This window comes from Podarcis pityusensis (assembly GCF_964106645.2).
Source record: "Podarcis pityusensis genome assembly, chromosome: 5".
NCBI classification, from domain to species: domain Eukaryota; kingdom Metazoa; phylum Chordata; class Lepidosauria; order Squamata; family Lacertidae; genus Podarcis; species Podarcis pityusensis.
This window is the reverse complement of record NC_138032.1, coordinates 53,227,385-53,252,868: the sequence shown is the minus strand read 5'-3', so window position 1 is coordinate 53,252,868 and position 25,484 is coordinate 53,227,385. Positions and strand designations below refer to the sequence as shown.

Below are 25,484 nucleotides of genomic sequence, written 5' to 3'. Positions count from 1 at the left end.
GCGCAAATGTTTTTTTCTTTTTCCTTTAAAGCACTTTCTGCTCAACTGTATGTCAGAAAGAAAGCCTCGATCCAGACTAATGAATATTCATATGCAATGTGAAAATCCATTTCCATTTAGAATGGCTCTTACTCACACAAAGACTCAAGGCTCTCACCTGACGCTTAAATATTCTGTGCAGCAATCCTTTCTTCGGTGGTTCCGGCGGGTAGCTTTTGTTAAGGTCTGGTGAGATAGTACCATTTGGTCCAAACACATTTAGTTCTTTAAAACATTCCGTTTCGATCATCTAGCAAAATGAAAAGAAGAGGGGGATACATTATTGCACCTGCATTTTCTCTTTTGGCTCAGAAAACTCTTGTTTGAAAATGCTTAGGCAGCCAAAGAAAATTGCAGTCCCTACTCTCCCGCCCAAGGAATGCAAATATTCTCAAAATGTTCCTGTCTCCACCTCCATCATTTAGGCTGAATCCTGCTCAGAGGGCCTTCTGGTGGTTTCCTATTGTGAGAAGTGAGGTTACAGGGAACCAGGCAGAGGGCCTTCTCAGTAGTCATGCCCACCCTGTGGAACACCCTCCCATCAGATGTCAACAAGATAAACAACCACCTGCACCATCCTAAATCTGTCACTGTCCCAGGGAAGAGGATTCTGTAATGCCAACCTCTTGGAGGCACACACACAGAGGGGTCTCAATTGTTAATCTCCGAGTCTGGGCAGGTTCGTATGGGAAAAGGCGCCCCATGTGGTATTCTGAACCGCACAGTCTCAGATTTGCAGACCACCATTCTTTAAAGGCAGAAACAGGGAAGCTATTGCTTTTCATATATTGCTAGTCAACAACTCTCGTTTTCCCTGACCTCTGGGACACGCTGACTGGGGCTGATGGGAGTCCAGCAATACCTGGAGGACCACAGGTTCTCCTCCACTGCTTTCAAGCATATGCTTTCCATCAGGGGCTAGTAGAGCTGAAGCTGGGTAGTGGGGGGTTATCCATCAGTAAATGATCATTTGAGAAAACCTGCCGGGTGGTTTCTACTCACAGCCCGACTGGCTGCCATCTTTGAAGTTAAAACTGGTTTGTGGCCTAGCAGGCAGCTCAACTAGCTGACCTTTTCATTCTCTCTCATTCTGGTGTTGGATAAGCAGCAGTCTGCTGTCTGTGAAGATCTCTGCAGTTCAATGGATAACCTTGTAGCTTCAACTCTGCACTCGTTCTGTGTCAAACTGATTGCACAGTTTGATGCTGTGCACAGACTTATGTGAGTGTCGTGGTGCACAGGATAGCAACTCTACAGATAGATGATGAAAGGAAAAATGGCTAAATGGTTGTGAGGCCAACCTTGGGACTCCGATAGTGTCTAGAGAGGGGCAGCAGTTCTGTCGACTATCTTGCCATTTATGGGTTCCCACAATGTATTAACTATTTAGTACAATGTGAAACGAATTTGCCTCCATGCTGCCGTGCAGTGGGAAATGTGTTTTACTGGAACAAGTGTTCATTGTTAAACCTCAAACTAGCGCGACAGGGAAGAAGGGAAATGTAACAGAACTCAAAGTGGAATCTCGAAGCCTTTGCAACAAATTACTACTGAACCAATTAACCCTATTTTCTATAATAAAATGAACCTCACAATGATGGAGAATATTATATGCATAACAGTGTAAACTAAACACAACAGTACGGTTATAGTAGTTTAGTAAATAACCATTCTGGAGATCTCTAAGTTGTACTCCATCCTGTCAATTTATGATCCAAAGACTGGTTACATTAGGGATGGCTAACTCTTTGAAGCTTGGGGGCCACATTGAAGGCTGATGAAATCTCTGAGGGCTTAATGCCACTCACATGCCCTCCATATATACTAACCTAGTACACAAACCTCCACATACAGCCCCACTCTCACCCTCCCACCTCTCTCTCTCTCTGTGTGTGACACATACACAGAGAGAGAGAGAGAGAAAGAGAGGGGGGGGCAACAAATTTCTTCATCTTAGCACTGAGGTTCAAACAAGAAGTTCAAATTTTTCCTCTCATCTCAGTGCTACAATGGGGCAATTCGTCCATTACAGTGCTGGAGGAGTGAGGGAAGTTTAAATCTTTCAGCTCCGTACTGTGAATGAGATTCAAATTTTCTTGTTGTAGAAACTGAGCTGAGAGGTTTCCCAAGGCTGTGAAGGGGCTCACCTTTCAAAAGCACCATTGTTGGAATGCATTACCAGTCAGTAACAGGAAGGAGGAAACAGGTTAGGAAACAACTAGAAGTGTCTCTTACGAACTCCAGCTGATAAGACAGCTGCATCCGTTCCAGGGCTGGGATGGCTTGGCCATGGTGGTACTCAAGATTGTATTCCTGCTACACACTCCGTGTGGGGCTTCCCTGGGGCATAGTTTGGAAGCCGCAGTTCATGCAGAACGCAGCAGCCAGGCTGTGGATTTGGGACATTCTCCCAACACAATAGGACACCTCTGCTAAGTGAACTGTGGCAGATGACAATATGCCACCATGCTCAGCTCAAGATGTTGCTTTAGCATTTAAACCTCTAAATTATGTGGCACCGTGTTAACTGTGGGAACGCCTTATCCCATTTGGCCCTGGTGAGCAATTGCATTCTTCTGACGGGCCGTCATTCTGTGTGCCCAATAAGTATGTCTGGAATCAGCTTCTGACTGAATTTACACAAGCACCCAGCACTTCTGCTTTCAGGAGGCTATTAGAAATTTACCTTTCTTAAAGGAAGGTTTTCTTGAAGAGTGACTTGGCCATTTCATATTAAATACTGCAAAGAATTTTGTGTTTTGATGATTTTAAGATCTGTTTTTATTTTTAAATTTTATTTATTCGGTTTTTCAATTTGCAGTGTTACAATCACATATCCAAAATACAACATAAAGACAAGATTCCATAGAATCTCCTGGACTTCCCTCCTTCCCTTTGTGGGCCCTATTGTTAGCCATTTCCTCCTGCATCTTTTATAATAATCCAAATCTTTTACATCTCCATTATATCCAAAATTCACCATTAAACTACAAGTGTTATTCCAATCCTACTAACAATTTTAACTATTTAGAATGCTTTTTAAGATAAATTATAAATTTCCCCCATTCTTTATTTAAGATCTGTTTGTAAGACAACTTGGTATATCTCGTTTTCATTCATGGCTTGCCTCTCCGGGTGGAAGCACCAGCTTCCCCAGCTCACTGCTGCTTACTGGGAGAGAGAGGGGTAAGGGATGGGGATACAGGGAAGCAGCAGAGTCAATCCGAAGCTTCAGCTGCTGTGCCGACAAAACCCTGACATCCCCACTGCCTCTTTCCTCCTGGTCAGTGGCAGTGACACTGCAGCTACGAAGCCAGTGTTGCAGCTCAGCTCCAATGCTGCTCATTTTTACCACATACCGTATTTTTCCGTCTATAAGACGCCCCCATGTATAAGACGCCCCCTATTTTGGGGGGCTGAAACTTCAGAAAATGGGGGGAGATGGCAAAAGGTTGCTGAGCTTTTTTTTTGGGGGGGGGGAAAGGATTGCCCAGAGTTGTTGAGCAAAATCCGCCTCCCGTCTGTCCCCTTGCCAGCAGAAGCTGCCAATCGCCCACCCAATTGACGCAGCGTTGGCCAATCAACACCACCCATTGATGCAGCAACCAGTAACACATACAATAGCTGCTGACAGCTGCGGCAGCAACCAACTACCCATGTATAAGACAACCCCCACTTTTTAGCATGATTTTTAAGGGAAATAACCTAGTCTTATACATGGAAAAGTTCGGCATGTTGCTGGGTTTCCCCCCCCTGCTGTATGCTATTTAGGAAACATTTATTTATGTATTAAATCTATACCCCACCATTTCTACCAAAACAGCCCAGGGCAGCACTCGTTTGGAAGTGGTTTATAAGCCCTTAAATAGAACAAATTTGGAAATAAAACTGCAGACAAAAGCAACCCATGTCAACTTAAAGAAACGAAAGGCTGCCTTGGTGCTTTATTGCAAGCTTGCTGGGGTTCACTCCTTGACATGGCCATGCCTGAGACCTCAGGACGAGTTAAAAATAAAACAAGGAAGCAAAAGAAGGTTAATCTTGCCTCATTCTTCTAATAGGGCGCATCTGAAGGGTACCCCCTTCAAATCTACCCCCAAGATCTATACAAATCTTTCGGACATTGTAGGCTTTTATCTCTGTGCACTGAAACATATTTCAAAATCTAATAAAGAAGAGTACTCTGCGGTCCATTAGAGAACTTCAAAGGTCTCATCTGATACTCGTTAATTTTTAAGAAAAAGAAAATAGGCATGAACATAAACATTACCAACATTATCAAAACAATTGTTCCCCTCTGAAAGTAATAGCAATATGTCAAATTTTCCCATGAATATATAGGTATTTATGGAATTTTTAAAGGCTGAGGGCGGGAAGCATTAGAATCACCTGACAGGGAAAAAGAAGTATTTATTTACCTCGTTTTGCCATGGAATAGAAACAGAGCCTGTGGAGAACTTGGAATAGAAATCGTCATCTGTTTGGTCCAGGTTCACTCCCTTGACAGTTGAAAACTGTTCTATGTCCAACACGTCTTTGCAGTATACTGCTCTGGGCTGCCGCAGAAGAAAAGAAAAGAAAAGTGAGAGAGTCCAGAATGTGTGGGTGAAGCGCTGAATGAGAATGCTTAATAGCAGCACTGCGTTGTAATACAAACATTGTCAGGCTGTGCCTCATAGGCATGGTTACAATCAATACCTAGGAAGGAACGTCACGTGCTGCCTTATACAGATTCAAACCCATGGGCCCCAAGATTTTTCAGCGTTGACTGGTAGTTGCTCTCCATGGTGTCAGACAAGGAGTCTCTCCCCTGGGGGTGCTGGGGATTGAGCATGGGAACTTCAGTACCCAAAGCAAGTGCTCCACTCATAACCTACTGCCCTCACCTCCCCATTAAAACAGTTATACACTGAAGCGTTTCCATTATAGAAAATTGCAGCGCCAATATTTAAAAAGGAAAAAATATACATAGTTTAAAAAAATAATTAAGTGGAGTATCAATGTTTTAAAGTGATAAACAGCCCCCCCCCATTTAAACAGAAACAACTTAAAAGGGGAGAACTAACTGAATGAAAATTTCAGTTGACTTGGCATTTAGGCCAGGGCTCGCAGAACCACAAAGTTTGCTCTGCTTGTCCAAGCAGGCATGGATTTTGTCTCTCGTGAACTGCAGCCACTCTACGCATAGCTATAACTGGAAAACCCCAGTGGGAGACATCCAAAGTAACTTTTTCAATCTTGGCTTAGAAGCCAAACTCTAGAGAGCTGGTTGAAAAAGAAGTTAAATGGATGCCAATTACAAGACACGAATGCAGTTTCATTGCCAAGCGCTTTGAAGGTGACGCTTCAAATCTATTTCGCGAGGAAAATGGTAAAACAGCTTGGTTTGTTTTGATGAAATATTATTCTTAGTATACTTTCTGTGTAAGCTTGGGGGTTCTTTTGGATTGAACATGGTCACTGGAGACTCAGGAGGCCTCATTATTTAGGAGAGCCCACTTTCAGCTATAGGTGGTTCCCCAGCTCCAGTCCGTTTTGTACAGAGATTGCCTGGCCACCATACTCCCAGGTAGTCCTGCCAAGGTGTTGGAAGGTACAGATGTGAATGCCACACAGCCTGTCCTATCCTTTCTAAGATAGTCTGGAGGATGTTCTTCTCCCACCACTGTTGGGAGTAAGAGTCAGCTGTCAGTATGGTATGCTTCTGTCTGTGGAATTGGAGGGGGGGAGGGCAGGGAACCACCATCTTGTTCATCCCCTCAAGCAGAAAAACCACATACTAGCCCAATTTCACCATGGCAAAGTTGCAAGGAAAAGTAATCTACACTACAAGCTTATTTCACCTCTATACACCAATGCAATTGTCATGGCTTCCTCAAAAAAATCCTGGGAACTGTATTTGAAATTAATGTTCCGAGAAGTATTTGCTAAGAGATCGTTAGTTACCCTCACAGGATTACAGGTCCTAAGAGTTCTTGGAAATTACTGTTAAATCCATTTATGCCCTCCAGTGACTTTGCCCTATCAAAAATAGTACCCTGAAATAAAAGTATGTGACTGAACGAAGAATTATCGGACCCTGGCATCCAAGGTCAACATATGGCCACTTAACCATGCTAGCTCTCAAGTAAAACAGAATGTAACAGGGAACAGAAAGCAAGCAGCTGCCATTTATGTGAGAGAACAGTCTCAAGTGGTGTATGCCATGGGTTGCTTTCAAGATCCACTTCAAGTACTGAGATTCTCTTTCAAGCATCACTTACGTCAGGGACAAAAGGAGGGTCCAACATTCCTGCTTCTAAGCGTTTGAAATTCATGCTCTTGAAAAATGGGTGCCTCTTTACTTCGGCTGCACCATCCTCCTGACAACCCAGCCTGTGCTTCACATCTTTGGTCAGTAGCTGGAGAAACAGACAAATGGGATGGCAAGATGGCGGTTGTTTAATTACTTGAACACACACACAGGTACATTTGTTAAACCTTCACAGCCCTGCCTACCCATAAATAGGGCCTTTATAAATTAATTCACACAACCAAACTGTACTACACATTTTAACAAAAAGAAAACAGGGAGTGCATCTCAGCCCAAAGGCTTTAGAGGAATAAATTATATTCACATGCAACTCAATGCCAGAATAGGCTCATAAGTGGTTTATAAATAAGATTAATTGCACAAGCATTGAAATATAAACATCCTTAATTTAAAATGCACAATAAAACAATCCAAATCAAGCATTAAATATAGCATGTATATAATCGAATTATACAATAAAGTAAGTATATCGATAAGCTGGTATGTTTCATTTTAATTTTTTTAAATGGACAGCTAATAAGAAGCTGGCCAGTGCAAAGGCCTAGCCAGGATGGTCGTCCTCTTATATACCTGCTGAGATGACAAGGCATCTGACCCGACTTCCGGGGTGGCGCCATCGGCAATGGCGGATTCCCTCTGAACTGGAGGGACCAGCTCCACGGGAATCGGGTCTTTTCCGCTACGGCGAAGCGGGGACCCATTCAAAAATCACAGGCGGATGAAGCCTGTGACCATAGGACTCGGCGGGCACCCTTAGCGCCCCCCAACCCACAAAAGAACCCATTAACGGGCTCCAGAGCGAAGAGGGGGAAGTGGCGGGGTGCTGAGAGTCAACTGCTTCTTCCGTGGAGCGAAGCCGCACAGCCGTTGCCAGAGAGCGCTGCCTTTTTCCTGGGACAATCTGGCTTCTAAAATAATCACCCGTGAGTACCTAAACTCGGACAATTGGACTCTAAATAAGGACTTGTGAGCAGAAAGGAAAATTGGACTTAAAAGTTTATCTCAATTTGGCGCTGAAACGGGAAGGTCTAAACAGGAAGTCAGCCTTCCGTTTCTTTGTAGATAGATTAAAGCAAAGACATGGCAAACTAGAGCTCAGAAAATTGCCTGTAAAAGATTAACTTTCATCATTTAAAATTGTTGAACCCCCTTCGGAAGCAGGAGAAGAGGGGGGATTTTTTCGGACCGTTTAAACCTGCAGAAGTGAGGGTAAAGTAAAGTAACTTTCCACCGTCCTGATCCTGGAGCGGGGTGTTAGGACTGACGTTTTTTGAAGCTCATTGACCAGAGACAACGTTTTTGACAGATAGGTATAAGAAGAGAAACTTTGACTCCATTGTTCCCCTTCGCTTCTTAAAGGAAAAAATATTGACAAAATATCTGAAAAAGGAAACTTTTGTTGCTAGACTTGTCTTTAAAAGAAAGAACAAATAGAAGTTTTCCCCCTAGAGGGAGACTGTGAAACTGTAACCAACTCTGTGGAGCTGGCAGCTGTTACAGAATACAATCGTGGGAATAGATATCTGACCTTGTAGGACAATGTATTCAGAAGCTCTGTTGTGTGCTTTCTATAAAACAAATGCCCTACTGGAACAGCTACATGAGAAGACGAATTTAATGGCTGATTCGATTAGAAATTTTGAACAGGCAGTGGGAAATTTTGAACAGGCCGTGGGAAAATATGTGGAGCCCACCCAGGAATTAAATCAGGAGTGTGCCCTGACAGAACAGGCCCAACAGGAACATGAGCTTTCGGATTTGACAAATGAACTTGGAAAAAGCCAGATTTGGAAAGAAAAAGTTTGGTTTGGTTTGGAAATGGGGGACTGGATAGACCCCCCTATGCAGGGATGTTTGGACTTTTCAAGTCTGGCAATGGGCCGTGAGATGTCTGGGATTGTGGGGGCTCCTAATTTTGAAGGGATTTTGAAACATGTTCTTAAATACCACATGGAATTTAGTGTGGATTATGGAAAAGGGGCTGATCTGTCGAGAAGGGTCAAAAATATTGTTCAGCTGGAGTTCCCACGAGTGAAACGACCAGGAGACAAGGGAAAATACAGTTACAAATATGAAGAAGAGCTGCGGAAGGGACATGGAAGAGACTTAAGGGCCTCGGATATAAGGTTACCAGGTTAATGCGCTAGATCGATGGGATAATAAGGACTGACAAAACCCGGGACCAGGAGGAAGGGACGCTGGATGAAGATTGGATTGTTTTTATTTCTTTTTTTACTACTAGGATTGTTTTATAAAATTGATGAATGTTAGAAAAATACTACTAGGATTGTTTTATAAAATTGATGAATGTTAGAAAAATGTTGGAATGAAATTACTTGGCTTTAGTAAAAATGTTTAAAGAATTATGTAAGAATATTATGGTTATGAGAAGTTGGTAAAAATAAGATTTAAGTTTTAAGTTTCAAGGTTTTTTATAGTAAGATAAGATTAAAATAGTTTAAGGCAATGTAATGACAGAATTTTATGAAATATGGAAAGGATTTGCTGCAACAATTAACAACTAGGATACAAAAAAAGGGAGGAGGAGGTCAAAGAAAGACGGTAATGACAGTTGAGGATTTGAGAATAATGGATTTGTTTTTAAATGTTTGCAGTGTATTTTTGTGTTTTTTTTGAATTTGTATTGTTGGATGTGGTTTGTGTTTTTCTTTGTTCTTTCTTTGTTCTTTTTCTATTTTGTTTTCTTTTGTAACTCTAAATTTTTCCCCAATAAATATCTTTTTTTTTTATAAAAAAAAGACAAGGCATCTGACCCTCACCTGAAGCTCATAACTCTCTTGACAGGTGATTTGGTCTGCAGCCACAGTGTGGAAATAAAGGATGAGATTGCCCACCAGATACCAGGCACTATACTATTCAAATTAGACCCCAGTGTTTTTATTACAATCCCCTTCTCAATTAAGTAATCAATTTTAATCTAGAATTTAAATTCTTAAAACTTTCTTATTTGTTAATTTGAGCAAGTAAACTACTGCTCTCACTTCATTACAAACAGTATTTCTGCCTGCAACACACTTGAGTAAACCTGCTCCTCTTCCTTTCACAGATATTTTGTTGCCAATTGTAGCTGCCTCTGATCAGTTATCATTTAACTCTTTGGGGAAATAATTAGCATCACATGTCATGTACATGGAAGTTGCCGAACCAATTAACCAATTAGAAGGATTACTGTTAATAGCACCAGTTTTCATATTACTTGATATTGCTGGATAGTTCTGATGAACTGCAAAAGCATTTTTAGTTTGCTTTCTGTTGCCACCCTGGAACTTTTCTTTATTAGTGCCACTTTGTTTTGTACGATTCCTTGCAAATGAAGGAAAACAACTTTTCTGCTTATATATGTTGATAATATAATTTTGGTTACTGAGAACGAACAACATTGTACAAAAACAAGATTGAGCACAAGCCTGGCCAGGACATAGGCGTCCTGACTGTGACAAAGGTGACCTGTGTGACTGCTTGGTTGATTAACAGCTGTTGGGAACTTCAGGGTTCCTGCTCTCCCTTCTTATGGTCTTTGTACTGGACCTGGAGACTCCAATAGAGAGCATTCCATGTCAAGAAGGAGGGCAAGTGGGAACCCTATCAAATGACAGGGCAGGAGCTACACGGAGCAGGTCCTTTTCACTGGTGGTGCCGATTGTATGCCTTGCTCTTCCCAGACCTATTCTCTTTTGGCCTGTATTTTGGAGCTTTATAATTTAGGAAGACTTTGGAAGAACTGGTTGACAAGTCTTATCAGTCACTGACGTATGAGCGGATTTTATTTGCTGCTATTCTGGGCTTCTGGTGCACCAGGGTTTACACCAGCATAATAGAGTTGGCCAGGATGCCAGAAGGGATACAATTTATGAGCTTTCTCCATTATCTGCACAGCAGGGGGTGTTCAGTCAACAGTGCAAAGGCTGAGCTGAAGCATTCCCTGCTGGTTACCTGCTTTCAGCAATAGGGGTCGCTGTTTGGTAGTACTCAGTTGGTTAGCTGTCAGATTCTAGAGCTCCGTATTGGTGGCTCTTAGGTAATTCGCAAAATACAGAGTCCATTCATACAACACAGAGTTCATTCATAAAGCAGTGACATAAATCTCCATTGCTACATATTGGGTGTATATTTCAGCGGTTGGACGTACAGGTTTATGACCATGCTGTAGTGTAGTGCTTATGCGACTGTGAATAAAAGGTGGCTGGGCTCATTGTCTCGGGGTTTGGGGGGGGGATGTGACAAAACTGATTTCCAATAAGTGCCCTCCTTTATTTCCATAACAAGTCCTTGAGTTTGTATTCTGAATGGTGACACCAGGGACCTAGAAGGTGCAGGGCTTGTCAGTCCAACCCCTGCATAGTCTCATCAGGGCTGACCTTAAGGCAATTGGAGCAATTTGGCCAAATTGGGCCCCGCGTGCTGTTCCTAAGGCCCCCCGCACCAGGGCAATCTAAATGGATTTTATTTATATCTATAATTTTTTGCAGACTTTGGCTGTGAACTGGGGCCCTTCAAAAAAAAAAATTTCAACTTGCGCCCCACTGCTTCAAATTGGGCCCCACTGGCTAGCCCTGAGTCTCATAGTTGCTGGGCCTGAGTTGCCCTGCCCTTGCATGAAGTCTTAGGTTTGCAGTTTTGGGAGAGGGGAGACTGCAGCACTGGGGAGAGGGCAGGCTGGCGAGGCCCCCTAGATTTAAAGGCCCTAGGCTTCAGACTACTTAGCCTATACATAAATCCGGCACTGGCTGCAATACAGCTGTCTTCTCTTTGTCCATTAGAGGGCAGCAATGGAAAACTTAACACAGACCATGTAAACAAAAAATGTTTGTATAGGCTTGTAATTAGAAAATCATTTTTAAAAAAATGAATGGACATAATCAGGTCTCAGCTATACATGCAACAGAAAGTTCAATACTGTGAGTCTATCTATCTATCTATCTATCTATCTATCTATCTATCATCTATCTATCTATCTCAGCTTCAGTGGTAAGGAACAGCTCCTGTTGTGTCCTGTCAATGATCAGGCTACTGTTTTTGGAAAAATTATCCAACTAAACTGTTCCCAAAGCTAGAAAAATATAGACAGACAGGCAGTGGAAATGCATACAACAGAATACAGGCATCACTGAGGGAAGTTATTAGGAGATCAGGACTGGCTCTTGCACAGCTTTAGTAGATCACAACATGTAAGAAGATCTGTGAACATGTTAAGTCTCACAGTTCTCACAGGTGGGAACAGGAAGAGCACATATAGTAAATGGAATAAATGGTGAAATCTTCCTTCAAGTGTCTGTTATTGACATTATGGCTGCCACAGTCACAACTGGAGATTATTCTGATCAAGGGTAGCCAATGTGGTTGTCCTCCAAATGTTGTGGAGGACAATTCCCATCTACACCAGTCAGCACAGTCAACAATCAGGGATGATGGGAGATGGCTGACCCATGTCAGAAATGGAAGACAAGAGAAAAATTACTTTGTAAATGAATCCAAGAAATCTTACTACATGGCCATACTGCAGTAATGAAGAGAAAAGCCCAGACATTTTCTTGTGGCCCATATCCCTTTAGAAATTGTTGAAAGCATCACCAAGAAGCTATTCATCCCTTATGCCGTTAAGGGACTGTGTGGAGAACCCTCTTCTTGTCTCTTCACAGAGCATCCCAGTGTGTTCAAACTGAGTTTTTGCTAATTTGAATGAAACATAGCCTTGAAAGGAGAAGAAAAGGCTGAGGAGTAAACGTCACACAAATCCAGAGCAGAGTCCCTAAGATGGCTGGATGGTATCTTCAGCAACTCCTGCAGCCAAGCTGTTGCTAAATATATTGCTCTGCTTTCCTTTGGACCACATCAGTGAGGCTGTGAGGGGGGTTCTTGTCATCTGGGCAGCCCAGGACCTCCATACACACTGCCCAAGCTTGCGGCCCAGGGAGGCCGCTTTGGTGCGGTTTAATGCTTAATGCTTAACTTCACCCCCAGGGGCACACTCCATTGTCTCTTGAGACAGATGGATGCCAACAGCATGTCCCTGTGTCTCCTAAAAGTTTAGGACTCAAGATGAAGACATGTAAAGGACTGTAGTGGGAAATGGATACATTTCAATATGTACACTTGTATGTACACACACCTCACTGAAAATAACGTAGCTATTTGAATTTGTTGTGCAAGTGAATTAAAGCACGTGACAGTTCGGACATGTGAATGTGAGTCAAGGCGGGCTCTGAAGTGTGGCAAGACTGGGCATTTTCTTGGGCTAAAATCAGCAAAGGACCCACTGCCTCAATATTCATTTTGAAGAGAGACCCCGGTCTCCCAGATTAGGGGGGAGGGGTTCACTGAAAGTGCCTTGATTGAGGGTCTTCAAAATTCTGGAACTAGTATGGAGAGTTAATTAAGCTACCCTTATCTCTCAAGGGCACGGACAACACACTAGAAGCTCCTAAAAAGTTTTTTTCCAGAGCCACAGGATGGCTAATACTTTTCTGTTGTGTAAAGTGACAGAAACATCACTAGGGAGGGAGCAAACTAAAAAACCTAAATGATTATTCAGTGCAACTTCTATGACCTCTGGTTAATTTTCATACTCCTGAAGTACAGCGTTAACATTGGATTAATCTTTTTCAACTGTAATTACCTATTCAATGCAGGCTGCTAACAAATTTGGGCTTCACGTCTCCAAAAAGAAAGAAAGAAAAAGAGCCCCCTTACCATTTTGCAGATAGACTTTGCCTCCTCAGAGAATTTATGGGAATACACCTCCTCGGTCTCCAAGACTCTCCTGTCTACCTCTTCTCGCTTCACCTTCTCTTTCCTTCCGCGAAAGGGAGATTGTCCTGCAATCATCTCATAGATCAGGCAACCTAACCCCCAGTAGTCAGGGCTGAGGGTGTATCGTTGGTTATTCAAGACTTCTGGAGCTGGGAAAACAAGAGAGGTAGATGGGATCCATTTCTGAACTGACATCATCACACCCATGGCTAAATAACCAGCCATAATTCAAGAATGAAAGAAAAGATTCCATCTAAGCTTTGATTTGGCAAAAGGATCGGTTCACATGTTACATCTGCTACTGGGAACCCCCAGAATGGATTTGGGGGAGCATGGTGAGAGGAAGTTCCACTGTGAATTGAGAGCCAGTGTGGTGTAGTGGTTAGGAGCGGTAGTCTTGTAATCTGGTGAACCGGGTTCGCGTCTCCGCTCCTCCACATGCAGCTGCTGGGTGACCTTGGGCTAGTCACACTTCTCTGAAGTCTCTCAGCCTCACTCACCTCACAGAGTGTTTGTTGTGGGGGGGGGGGGGAGGGAAAGGAGAATTTTAGCCGCTTTGAGACTCCTTAAAGGGAGTGAAAGGCGGGATATCAAATCCAAACTCTTCTTCTTCTTCTTCTTCTTCTTCTGAATGAATGAATCCTTGCGCTGACAGAGCAACTTACCTTGCAGTATGTTGAGTGCAACCCCTGATATATAACTCTTTGACTAATATGTGGACTGAAACTTGTGTACACTTGAAAACGTTGGCAGCATTAAGATAAATTCAACAGTGTAAACAAGTTTTGATGGCTGTAATAATGGAACACTGAATGGTTTAGTTTATGTAAAATATGCAGGGATTTATGGTATGTAAAATGAACCATGGAAAGAGAAGAAGGGAAGTCCTTGATATTTTAAAGTTGTTTAAATGAATATTCTAAATTGTAAAATAGAAAAATTATTTTAAAAATTATATAATAATAATACTGTAATAATAATAATAAAGAAACTTAGTGCTACACTGGATTTCACACTTCTTTTATGTCATGACATCTTTCTCAAACTTATCAAAATAAAGAGAGCCTTTTGCTCGTGACTGCTTTGCTGTGCTTGATTTTATTTTATTTTATTTTTCCTTTTGGTATTACTTTGCATTACCAAGTTTGAGAAGACAGTTTTGATAGCAACACACATAAGGTACTAAATCACTTACCCATGTAACCGACTGTTCCTACCCGTCCACGGATTGATTCACCATCAGGGATTTTAACAGCTAGACCCAAATCAGATATTCTGATATGGCCTAAAAGGAGGTGGAGGGAAAAAACACAAATGTTCTAGCATAGCTATATACCTCTACAAAACAATGGGTTGTATCATTCCGCTGGTGATAAGGCATCTCTCAGCCCCACACCTCCCTAAATCTGCTCCAGAGAGTTGGGGAATTCCCCCTCCATAAGATACTGAAAGAGGAGCCCAGGGCAGTGAGAAGACAGTGTTAGGGAGAATTGCCCCAAACTGGTCCCCATACTGTTCAGCAGGTGGAAGGCCTGCCATCAGCTGATACAACCAAATCTTTTTTTCCTAAAAATTCACATCATAAAAAATAAATCTAAGCACGTTAAAGGAATAAAATGATACTGGCTCTTTGAAAGATCTCAAAAACCAATCAAGGAACAAATGAAACTGCCTTATTCCAGGTCAGGGCATTTGTTCATCAAGCTCCGTATAATCCCAATTTGGGCACTATCAGCTCTCGTGTACAGCAGAATGGAAACAAGGAGCAGAGACACACTAGGGAGCCCGAACCCAGAACTGCATGCTCTTTCTAGTAATTTCCCTGACACCTGTGTGCACAAAGTGAGTGTCAATAGAGAGGGGCCCTTTGTGCATATGACTGTATAAGTAAAAGCCTCCATGGGATCTGGTACCCTAAACTATCAGGATTTCATTTTCCCCCGCAGGAAGCTGATTGGCTGGCCTATGCTGGCCTGCATCATCTTTGTGGACAAGAGCAGGCTAAAGCATCATTCATTTCTGGGCTCTGAGATTTTATTTTCTGGAATAGTATTCCTAGGAACAGGAATACAGAACAACCAAGCACAACTCAAAACCATTTCTCTCTTGAGAGCAGGGAACATAACACAAAAAGAGTGCTTCTGGATCAGGCCAATGACCCATCTAGTACAGCAATCCTGTTCTCACTGTCGCCCACTCAGTGCCTATTTTATTTACTAGTTTTGACACAGCTGATCAAAAACAGTAACGCAGGGTTTCATCTTGGAAACGGTTCCGAAAAGTAGGATAGAGTGCCTCTGCAAAGGCAGGGTGGGGGGCAGCATACAAATCTGAGCACCATAATTATTTATTAAGGAAAATTCCCAAAGTAATAAGGAGAATGAACAACTTTACTTATTACAGATCTGTTGCCCTGAACCTAACACCCACTGATTTTCATAATAGCAGTTTCTTTTCTCTCTCTTTTCTGGGAAGTCTATCCTTTTCTATATCCCAAGAAAAGCAGTGGAAGCTGCTCCATGTCTTACCCACTTCAGAGAATGATTTGGCTCTGAACAATACCATGTCATACAACTAAATGTAAGCTACTTTACTGTGGAAGAAAAGGCCTTGCCTAAAGCTCTCAGACTTACCATAATCATCTAACAGGATATTTTCTGGCTTCAAATCCCTATTAAAGAGAGAGAGAGAGAGAGAAAGAAAGAGGAAAGATTGCAATTATTTGTATGAAAGCAGCTTTGATATTGGAGGAATAGCAAGGCATCAGAATGCTGCTTCCTTCCAGCTATAACACAGCAGGGAGCCAATTCTCAGAAAACAGATTTCAAACATCATTTTTTATTTTTATTTTTTTTTAAACTATTGCAAGATGGAAGCTCCCGGTCCATCAAATAATATTCCGCTCTGCTGGCACAAGGTTATTCAGTTCAATGAGATTTGTGTTGACAGAGAACTCTGAGAATCATGTAGGTGATAGTGTCTAACCCACCATCATAATATTAGAATAATAATAATTTTATAACCACTTTATTATTTATATGCCACCCATATAAATATGGGCTAGCTTGCCCCAGTGTATGGAAGTGACCAAAGGGGTGCTGACCATCTAAAAAAAAATCCACACTCAACTTGGCTTTCTGGATTTCAAAAAGCCACTGCACTATTATTATTTCACAACCTATTTTTAGACAATGCCAATTTATACATATTTACTTCTGAGGTCGAAAAGTCTATTTACCACCCAATTTTTATAAGGATAACTATTTGCTTTATTAAATTCATGCATTGGAGAAAACTTGTTAAAATATTGCTTCACAGATTATTGTATTTGGGAGGGGCTGCTTCAAACACCTCCCCATGTGACAATAAGGTGGGCAAACTGATACACAGATCTTTGTCACCACAGAAACAACCATGTGAATTGGCTAGACTTTAATTCTCCAAGTTGATTGTTAGAGCAATTTGCACTGTGAGAGGACCACCCATTATACAGAGCTTTAATTTACTCCCTTTTAAATGATTTTAGGTTTTGCGATCACCGGACAGAAAACTTAGTGGTTTCCCCTTACTAATCAAGTGGGAACTTTTTTGTTTATTCAAAACATATCATGCACATTATTTATTATTATAAGCCAAGGCACATGTACGAAGAACATTTTTGTTCCCTTCCTTTTGTTGGTTTAAATCCCTATTGACCTCACAAGATAAACTTCACAAGATAAACCAATGGGACCAGGCCTACTTTTCAAACAAACAACTCTGAGAAAATATGTGAAGGGTGAGAGAAGGCAGAAGAAAATGGATGGCTTTATTTTAAATACTACTGTATGCTTATTCTCAGTGCTAACAAAAAGATTCGCTTTGGAGAGGTGGGATGAAAGGTCATTCTCAACAAACCTCTTCGTTCCAATTTTAAACGTTTCCTTGACGAGTCCAAAATGTTTTAATTCTCTTGCATTCTACATGTAGGCTGTTGATCGGTAGCTAAGGGGCAATACCCCCACTATTGCAAAATAATAAAATAAAACAAAATAGGGGGAAATTCTTACAATGTTCGTGGAAGTTCAAACATGTACTTGGCAGGACAGATAAGACACTTGTGTCTTATCCAGTGCTACTTCCATGTTTTGTAGGGGTTCTTGAGCAAGATGCCCTCGATGGTCTCCCTCCCTTAGTGACTCCACCACTCGTGGTCATTATGTTGCTGCTCCTCCAGCTCATCATTGCTACAAACTGCTTTTCACCTTCTTTGCCTTCTGCTTGCTCATCTCCCTCTGAGTCAGGGCATGATGCAGGTGAACAAGCAGGTTGCAGTGGTGAGAGCCCATCCAGGAGGTTTGCCAGTGGGACCCCTGCTGGAGGTGCCCAACCATTTTGATCTTTGACACCAGGCTCTGGTCCCTTTGAAAAAGGATCTCTTTGATAAATTATCCTCTTCGAGATCAAGGAGAAGTTGACTCCCGGTGCATCACAAAATAGTCCTGCCTCCTATTTCTCCACCAGTAAAATGAAGTCCACGTTGCATACAGACTATCTGTTCTGTCACAGAGCTATGGCCCCTTCCCTTGTAATCCTAGGGCTGAAACTCTTGAACATATGAGTCTATAAAGTCAGATAACTAATCATTATAACATAGCCCAGATTTGCAAATCTGTCCCCGGGAAACATGGCAGCAGCAGCCTCAGCAGCCCGGAGCTAGCCTGTTAGCGCAGTTGGCTCTGGCTGGCTTCAGGAGCTGCTCGCTGCTGTGGCACCCACCATGTTTCTTGCACCACAGCAGCGAGCAGCTCCTGAAGCCAGCCAGAGCCAACTGCGCTAACAGGCTGGCCCCTCCTGGGCAACAACTGCCTGCCCGTGGCTCCCAAGCCTCCATGATCTTTCAAAACAAAGGGAGAAGGGGAAAGGACATCAGGGAAGGCTTGGGAGTCATGGGCGCGCGGCGTGCCACTCCCCAGTTTTTTTAAAAACTCTGCGCATTTATGTTTCACAGGGTGTGAAAGAAGGGCTTTGCACCTTTATACAATATGCATGTGTGCTTGGACCCAGGGTCTTTTGCCTCACCATCCCGACTACTGTCTCCCTGTTGCTACTCAGCTTCAAAAAAAAAAAAAAAAAAAAAAAAGGGTCCCTGGATTAATTGAAAAAAATCTGGTAACCATATAACACAGCTTCCCGAAGTCTTAAGCAGAGGTCCCAGCCTTGTTACTCAAGAGCCTTTTTGACAGAGAGGCTGGGGACTGAATATAGGAATCTTACGGCTGTCGCAGGCGGGGAAACTAGGTAAGGATTGTAACATTTTCCAGACAGATCCACATACAGGATCTTCAATTTCTAAGTAGATGGCTTTCATTATTTAATGGATGAGCAGCTTCTACATAAAATTTCAATGTGTGGGTCCTTATGTGATACTCCTGAAAAGCTCACTCACAAGCACAAAACATGGAGGTGGTTCTGCATATCATAAATATCTATGTAAAGTCTCAGGAAAATAAAACAGACTCTGCAACAAGTTTCTGAACACACCAGAATGATATTTACCTGTACACAGTGTTCTCTTTGTGCAGGTCTTCTAAGCCACAAAGAATCTCTGCTGCATGAAACAAGGCTCTTTCTTCCTCAAAGCCTGGGTTCCCCATATTATAGATGTGGAACTTCAGGTCACCCCCATTCATTATGGTTAGAACTAAACAGAGTGCGTCCTTTGTTTCATAGGCATAGGCTAAGTTGACCTAGAAGAACAGTTGGGATAGTTTAAAGCACAAAGACAGGTGCTTGGTGCACACATATTCATTCATTGCTAATGTTCTGCATTTGGAATGACATAAAGTATCATATGATTGAATGGAGCCAAAGGGGAGATAGGCAAATCGTCAAGGGTTAAAAAACAAAACTCTGAAAATTTGGAAGCAATGTGGTACTAGGTCGTTTTCATAAAGATTATCACTTGCAGGTCCATAGTGTCATGCTGCCATGAATATTTTTTCAGCAAAAGTAGAGACCTGATGACAACCAAAACAAAGGAGACAGTCCCCAAAAGAATGAGAAACAACAGACCAAGTTACAGGAGTCCCCAAAAAACAATAACAATCATGTAAAAAGTGATTATAGTTGAACAACACAAGATAGCACATAAAGCTGTGGTAGCCGTTCTTCTGTAGCAATCACAACAATTTCTACAAACAGCTCAGATTATTACGTTACTATGACGAGATATCCTAGACTGCACCCTATTTCATACTTCATCAGAACAAAACAGATAATTTATTGCAGATGGCAGCAGTAGACCTTCCCCCTTAGATTATTTTACATGCAGCCATGTTTTGTTTAACTATCAATCACTTTTTACACAATTATCATTGGTGGTGGTGGTTTGGCTTCCTGTGCTGCTCTGGGTTTGATCTTCTCAATTTACTCCTGCATCTCCTATGTCTGCAGCAGCTCAAGGTCTGACAAATGAAGCACGAGACGCCCTGACGTTTTGGACTATCAAAGAATGATGCACAGAAGAGGCTGTACTGGGAGTGACAAAACATATCATATACTGTACAGCCAACTTCAGAATGTTGGCTTGAGGCGAGATATTTTCTGGAAGCATTATACACTTCCTGTGACTAATGCCATTCCTTGATGGGTGTGCCGCCCAATGGAAAGCCTGTGCCCATTGCAAATTTGGCAATACTTACTACAAATTGACTATTGACTTTTTCTAGAATCTGCTTTTCATTTAGGGCCATGGATTCACCTTTCCTCTTCTTTATCCTTTTTTTCTCTAATCTTTTGCATGCATACATTTTCCCAGTTGCTCTTACTTGGCAAGCACACACCTAGAAGGAAAACAACAACATCAACAAATTGTGGAGGGGGGGGGGTTATGCAGGAGGAATTTAAAACTGGTAATCCTGACCATGACAGTCCAGAAGGAAGTCTTGTTGCATTCGACAAGGCTTGCTCCAAGGTAGGTGGGGTTAGGATTGATGCCTATGTTACCAAAATCACTTCTTGATAAAACTGTATTATCTGAAACCCCCCCCCCATCTTACTTTTAAAGGAAATTCAGAACTAACTGAAGAGACTAACTAATAGATGAACTTCGGTATGGGACAAGGAGCAAAGTTTGAAGGAAAATTCAGAGCGCATTGAGCTACAGAACTCATTGAATATCCTAAACTGAGAGACACTGACCAGAATAACCTCTAACAATGGGATGGGGAACTTCAGGCCTGGCACCCAAAATTTGGCCCTCCTGGCCTCTCCATCTAGCATTTGAGACTCTCCATACCTCAGCCACACCCTTCCCAGACCTTCTTTGCACATTCTTTGAATGCTTTGCCTGGTTAGAATGTGTTCTTCAGCTCTGTTAATACAGTGGTGCCTCGCAAGACGAAATTAATCCGTTCCGCGAGTCTCTTCGTCTTGCGGGTTTTTTGTCTTGCGAAGCATGGCTATTAGCGGCTTAGCGGCTATTAGCGGCTTAGCTGCTATTAACGGCTTAGCGGCTTTAAGAAAAAGGAAACAAACTCGCAAGAACTCGCAAGACGTTTCGTCTTGCGAAGCAAGCCCATAGGGAAATTCGTCTTGTGGAACGACTCAAAAAACGGAAAACTCTTTCGTCTAGCGAGTTTTTCATCTTGCGAGGCATTCGTCTTGCGGGGCACCACTGTATTTCTTGTTTGCCTGGATAGAGACTAGAAGGTGCATGGGGATGTACCTAGACACTAGCCTACTGTACAAAGGTACAATTTGCATTCACTGCTCCCGCTTTTGTCTCGAGTGCAGCCCACCACTGGGCTGTGGCCCCAGGAAGGCTGTGTAGAAGGGGCTGTGGCCCTTGGGCTGAAAGAGGTTCTGGGACCTACAGAAAATGCAAGTTCCCATTCTGGAGGGTTGAGGCAGAAGAAGACCCTGCTGCAGCCAACCAAGGGGTTGAGATGCAACCCTCACTTTTCAAAAGAGCAACCACAGAAACAGGATGCAATAAAGGAGTCTTGGAAGCCTCTTCAACAAAGGAACATAAGAAGTCGCCATATCCCAACTCAGGCCATTGGTCAATCTAGCCCAGTATTGGCTACACTGATTGAAAGCAGCTCTTCAGAGTTTCAGGCAGACACCTCTCCCAGACATACCTGGAGATGCCAAGAATTGGATCTGAGATCTTTTACATGCAGAGAAGATTCTCTACTACTGAGATGTTGCTTTTCTCTCAAGCAATATGGTTTACTAGTGTTTTATATTTACATACAGGTAAACATGTACTATCTCAAAAACACAGCCTGATGCACACCATCTATGGCTTAAGCTTAAAGATTCTTTAACCTTAAATCATGGAAATCACACAGTCCTTAACATTTTCATGCTCAGTCCATCAGATATTTGTGGGGCTGGCTTACTGTTCTTCCGAGGAACACATTGTTTTCAACAGAAGTTTCCAGAACTACTTACCTCCCCGAATCCACCTTTTCCTAATACCCTGTACTGCCTAAATGTGTTTTTCGTTACTGGTTGTCTGAAAAAAAAGATTGGGAATGGGAGACAGAGAGAGAGAAAAGAGATAAAATGCTTAATGCTATCTTTGAAGAAAGAAAAAAGAAGAATAAAAAAAGAATGTTGCTTTAAAGGTGATTTGAAGAAAATCATCCCCTAACCATTAGCTCACCATCCCAGGCTATTAGCTCAACAAAAGAAAAGTTAAGTCAGCCATTCCTACAGCAATGCACAATGATAGTATTACCAGCTGTTTCGAAATTCTGCAGGTTTTTCACATTTCTCAAATGACACTGTTCATTATAGCCCCGTGGAGCTATTAGACACAAGCAATTTGCTTCCTGTTCCTACAGGGCAGACCAACCTGACCCTCCAAATGTTGCTCAACTCCCAATTCCCACTAGCCTCACCCAGCACAGCCAACGGTCGGGAAAGATGAGGCTTGTGGTCCACAAACCTCTGGAGGGTCATAGCTTCTCCAGCCCTGTTCTATGGCAAATAACTTGAGTACATGGACACCTCTATTGCCCATCAGGAGAGAGAGGCTTGTACGCCCTGTACTCAATCTGCTGGAATGTGATTAAATTCTACCCCCAAATTGTGATGGTCCGGAAGCACCCTTTGAGTAGCAGTTAGGGTGCTGATAACAGCAATTCTCCCTCAAGGAAATATTAAGGGCCAACTTGATTATCAAAATATTCTGTTGACCTAATCTGGGCCTATTCCACTACATCACTGCTACATGTGGTCAGTGAAGCCACAGTTGCAGCTTCCTTTACTACTGCCTCACCAGCTCCTTGCTGAAGACATTTCAACTGTGGAACTAACTCCATCTATCCCATCCAGGTTCAGGGGATATTTTGAAGAAAAGTCAAGCCTGGACCATCGAACTCTCACTTATAACTGGATTTCTGAAATCCAAGGGGGAAATGGGTCCTCTTTCTTCCAGCACCTCACTTTTTTATATATATAAAAAAGAACATCGCTGTCATTTGTTCTTCAGGGGGCAATTAAATGAACATCCACAACTGCTACTCAAAGGAGTATCGTTACTATTGCTTTCCTGCCACAACTGATCGAGCCACCAGGGGGCGGCGTGCTATTACATTGAGGGTGAGCTTAGGGCTATCAAAGACAGCAACACTAGGATAGTGAAACTTGCAGCCTTCAGGCTTGTATTCAGAAGTCTTGCCTTGAAACATTCATGCTAAATTTTGAAAGTGAGACGTACCAGCAGCTAGACTAGGCTCCACACCCATCTGCCCTCATGGCCCTTTTCTCTAATCCCAGATGTGTGGGTGTTGTCTTGCCTGCAGTTACTCAATAGTGAAAAGGAAGTATTTGTGTGGCAGGCAGCAACTGGGAGATGCGCTTAACCCCCCCCAAAACAATACAACAAATACCTCGACTCAACAGTTGGCAGCTTTAAAAATATAAAAAGTCTGAATGGATACTAAAAAAGAACAAACCAAAGAAAAACCCAGTAAAAGCAACAGTAATTGATGCATTGTTGCCAAAACTGGGAATATGCCAAAGTAAGGTTACCAGACATCCCCATTTCCCGGGGACAGTCCCTGGATTTACAAATCAGTCCCCATACAAAATCCATTGAAGTTGAAAAGTGTCCCCGGATTCATTGAAAAAAATCTGGTAACCTTATGCCAAAGTGTAAAATTCCTGCATTAGTTATATGTGCGGTCTGGGAGAGTTAGGCTGCCATCCTAGTATCAGAGACGCCGACTTGCATCCAAGATTGAGGGGGCCCATCATGCACATTTGATGTAATGCGTGTGACGCTGCAACCTTGGCAGGGAACTCAGCAAAATGTGGCTTCAACAACCTCCTCTCTCACGGTCAGGAGGACTCAGCCACTGACGCAGTGCTGTACTCAGATCTCCCCTCAACACTGAGGTGACCCGGCCGCCTGCCCAAAGATATTGAGGGGGCTGAAAACACCTCAGCCTCATAAAGTTGGTGCAGCTGCCTAGCACACACACTTACCCAATGGACCAAGTTCCATTGAAGTAGGGTACTAACCAGGGCTGTCCTTTATCCCTGCTTTTGTTTATTCTAGTAACTGAATATTCTTAACTGAGTATTTAGCTTCTTAATATTAAAAATAAAGAACATGGGCTTACATTTATGATTAGCATGAAAAGTTTGGACAAAGTCTCCCCATTGTCCAAGGGCAGTCAAAAAGAGTGAACTTCAATTCATTTGCAAGTGCTAGAAGTCCTATTAACATTATTATTCCCCTATCCTTTCCTAAGTCCCATCATGGAATAAAAACATACAACGCCCACCTGGACCACTTACCTTTCCAGCCATTTCCACTGGAGAAATCTATCAAAGTACATGCTGGCTGAATATTCTCGAAAAGGTTCTCCACTTAGGTAGTCTTGAACAGATCTGTCTCAGATGAAAAAGACAAGACAAACATTTTACAATCCCGAGTCTCATTATGAAGACGTACTCTAGTCTCTTTGAAGCGAGGCTGCTTAGGTGAATTTCCACAAGTTCAAATGTAAATACATTAAAAATATATAGCATGTTATTGTTAATGTCAAACTCTGCGGATGTTGATGGTATGAGTAATTGTTAATATTTTAGGAGGTTAGCAGTTCTCAAACACCTGGGTTTTATGATATTTGCTGATAAACCAAAACATGCTCTACCAACCAGTGTTTATAGTTTCTACCCTTGCCAGTAAACTCTGTATTAAAGGTATTGCAACAGTCTGATTCACTGAGCAAAAAATGCAGGGTTTCTTCATGCACACCTGAATGTACATAGCTAATTAAATGCTATGCAAAGCTGGTTTATTTCAACTAGATAATTAAGAACAATTCTTTTTTTTTTTAAAGGAACAATGGCTGCCTTTCATGTATCTCTTTGAGTTTTAGTTTTGTACTTTGACAATGAATACCAGTTGCTGGAAACCACAGGAGCAGAGGCTGATCGTGTTTGAATCCGCTTGCTGGTTTGTCAATCACTGTGAGAACAGGACGTTGGACTAGATGGGCTATTGGTGTGAGCCTGCAGACTCTTCTTCTGGTCTTAAAAGGCAAGATTTACCAATAAATCCCATGCTTTGAAATCAGTATACAGCAGAGGAACAAGGCACAGCTTTGAACACCAAGCTCAGCTCTGCCTTTTTCATAACTGCATGGCAGTATCCCTACTTGATACAAACAAAGCCAAGGGGACAAAACCAGCTCATTGTTAACATTGTGAATGATTCTCATTTTCTTCCCCGGCAAAGAGAAAAATAAAAGCAGGACAAAGTCATTCAAACACATAAGCAGAACTACTGGTCTATTTTTGCAAATACCCACTTAAACCATCCGGGAGCAACAAAAGCCGCCCAGCCAACAGAGACTACATGGTGACGGCTTTCAATGATCCCTGGCTTTTGATATTTTTTGTTATTTTAAGGTCCCACTGTCCCGACAAACACGGGAACTAGGGTTTGCAACGCAAATCTTTTTATGCAGACCTTTTTGGTACAATAGCAAAATTGCTGCGACTTTGCGAAAATCGATAAGCCCTTTCACAGACAATAGGATGACACAACACATGTACATTTCAATGCCATGGTGCACAGCAGCATTTGCACAGTCTTTTGTCCACATAGGCTAACAGCCAATTAATTCATCCCCCCTCCCTCTCCAATTTGAATGGGAGGCAATTCAGTCTGAAAGGGATGTGGATTCCCTGCACCTCCCTTGGAAGCACGAGGATTTGAAGCTTTTTGTTTTGCTGTTTTGGCTAGAATATATTGATGTAGACTGTCAACAACACGAAGTAAAAAAATTTTTCCTTCCTGTAGCACCTTAAAGACCAACTAAGTTAGTTCTTGGTATAAGCTTTCGTGTGCATG

At 42.3% G+C, this 25,484-nt stretch overlaps 1 protein-coding gene across 4 annotated transcripts in view; it reads right to left on the bottom strand.

Moving 5' to 3' along the window:
• The window catches only part of GRK5 (G protein-coupled receptor kinase 5), a 159,257-nt gene that overhangs the window by 9,339 nt on the left and 124,434 nt on the right, over positions 1-25,484 (bottom strand). For 3 of the 4 annotated variants that reach the window (XR_013986355.1, XM_081005260.1, XM_081005259.1), the window contains exons 6-15: positions 23,921-24,013; positions 21,563-21,626; positions 19,807-19,947; positions 18,662-18,852; positions 15,757-15,794; positions 14,319-14,408; positions 13,064-13,272; positions 6,303-6,440; positions 4,458-4,595; positions 158-289 (exon numbers count right to left, since the gene is read on the bottom strand). Coding sequence is in view for 3 of the 4 variants with exons in the window: in XM_081005260.1 (XP_080861386.1) it covers positions 158-289; positions 4,458-4,595; positions 6,303-6,440; positions 13,064-13,272; positions 14,319-14,408; positions 15,757-15,794; positions 18,662-18,852; positions 19,807-19,947; positions 21,563-21,626; positions 23,921-24,013 (1,234 nt within the window). In the remaining variant the exon portion in view is untranslated. Of the gene's footprint in view, positions 1-157; positions 290-4,457; positions 4,596-6,302; positions 6,441-13,063; positions 13,273-14,318; positions 14,409-15,756; positions 15,795-18,661; positions 18,853-19,806; positions 19,948-21,562; positions 21,627-23,920; positions 24,018-25,484 lie in introns of all 4 variants that reach the window. The other variant, XM_081005261.1, reaches the window with a different exon arrangement.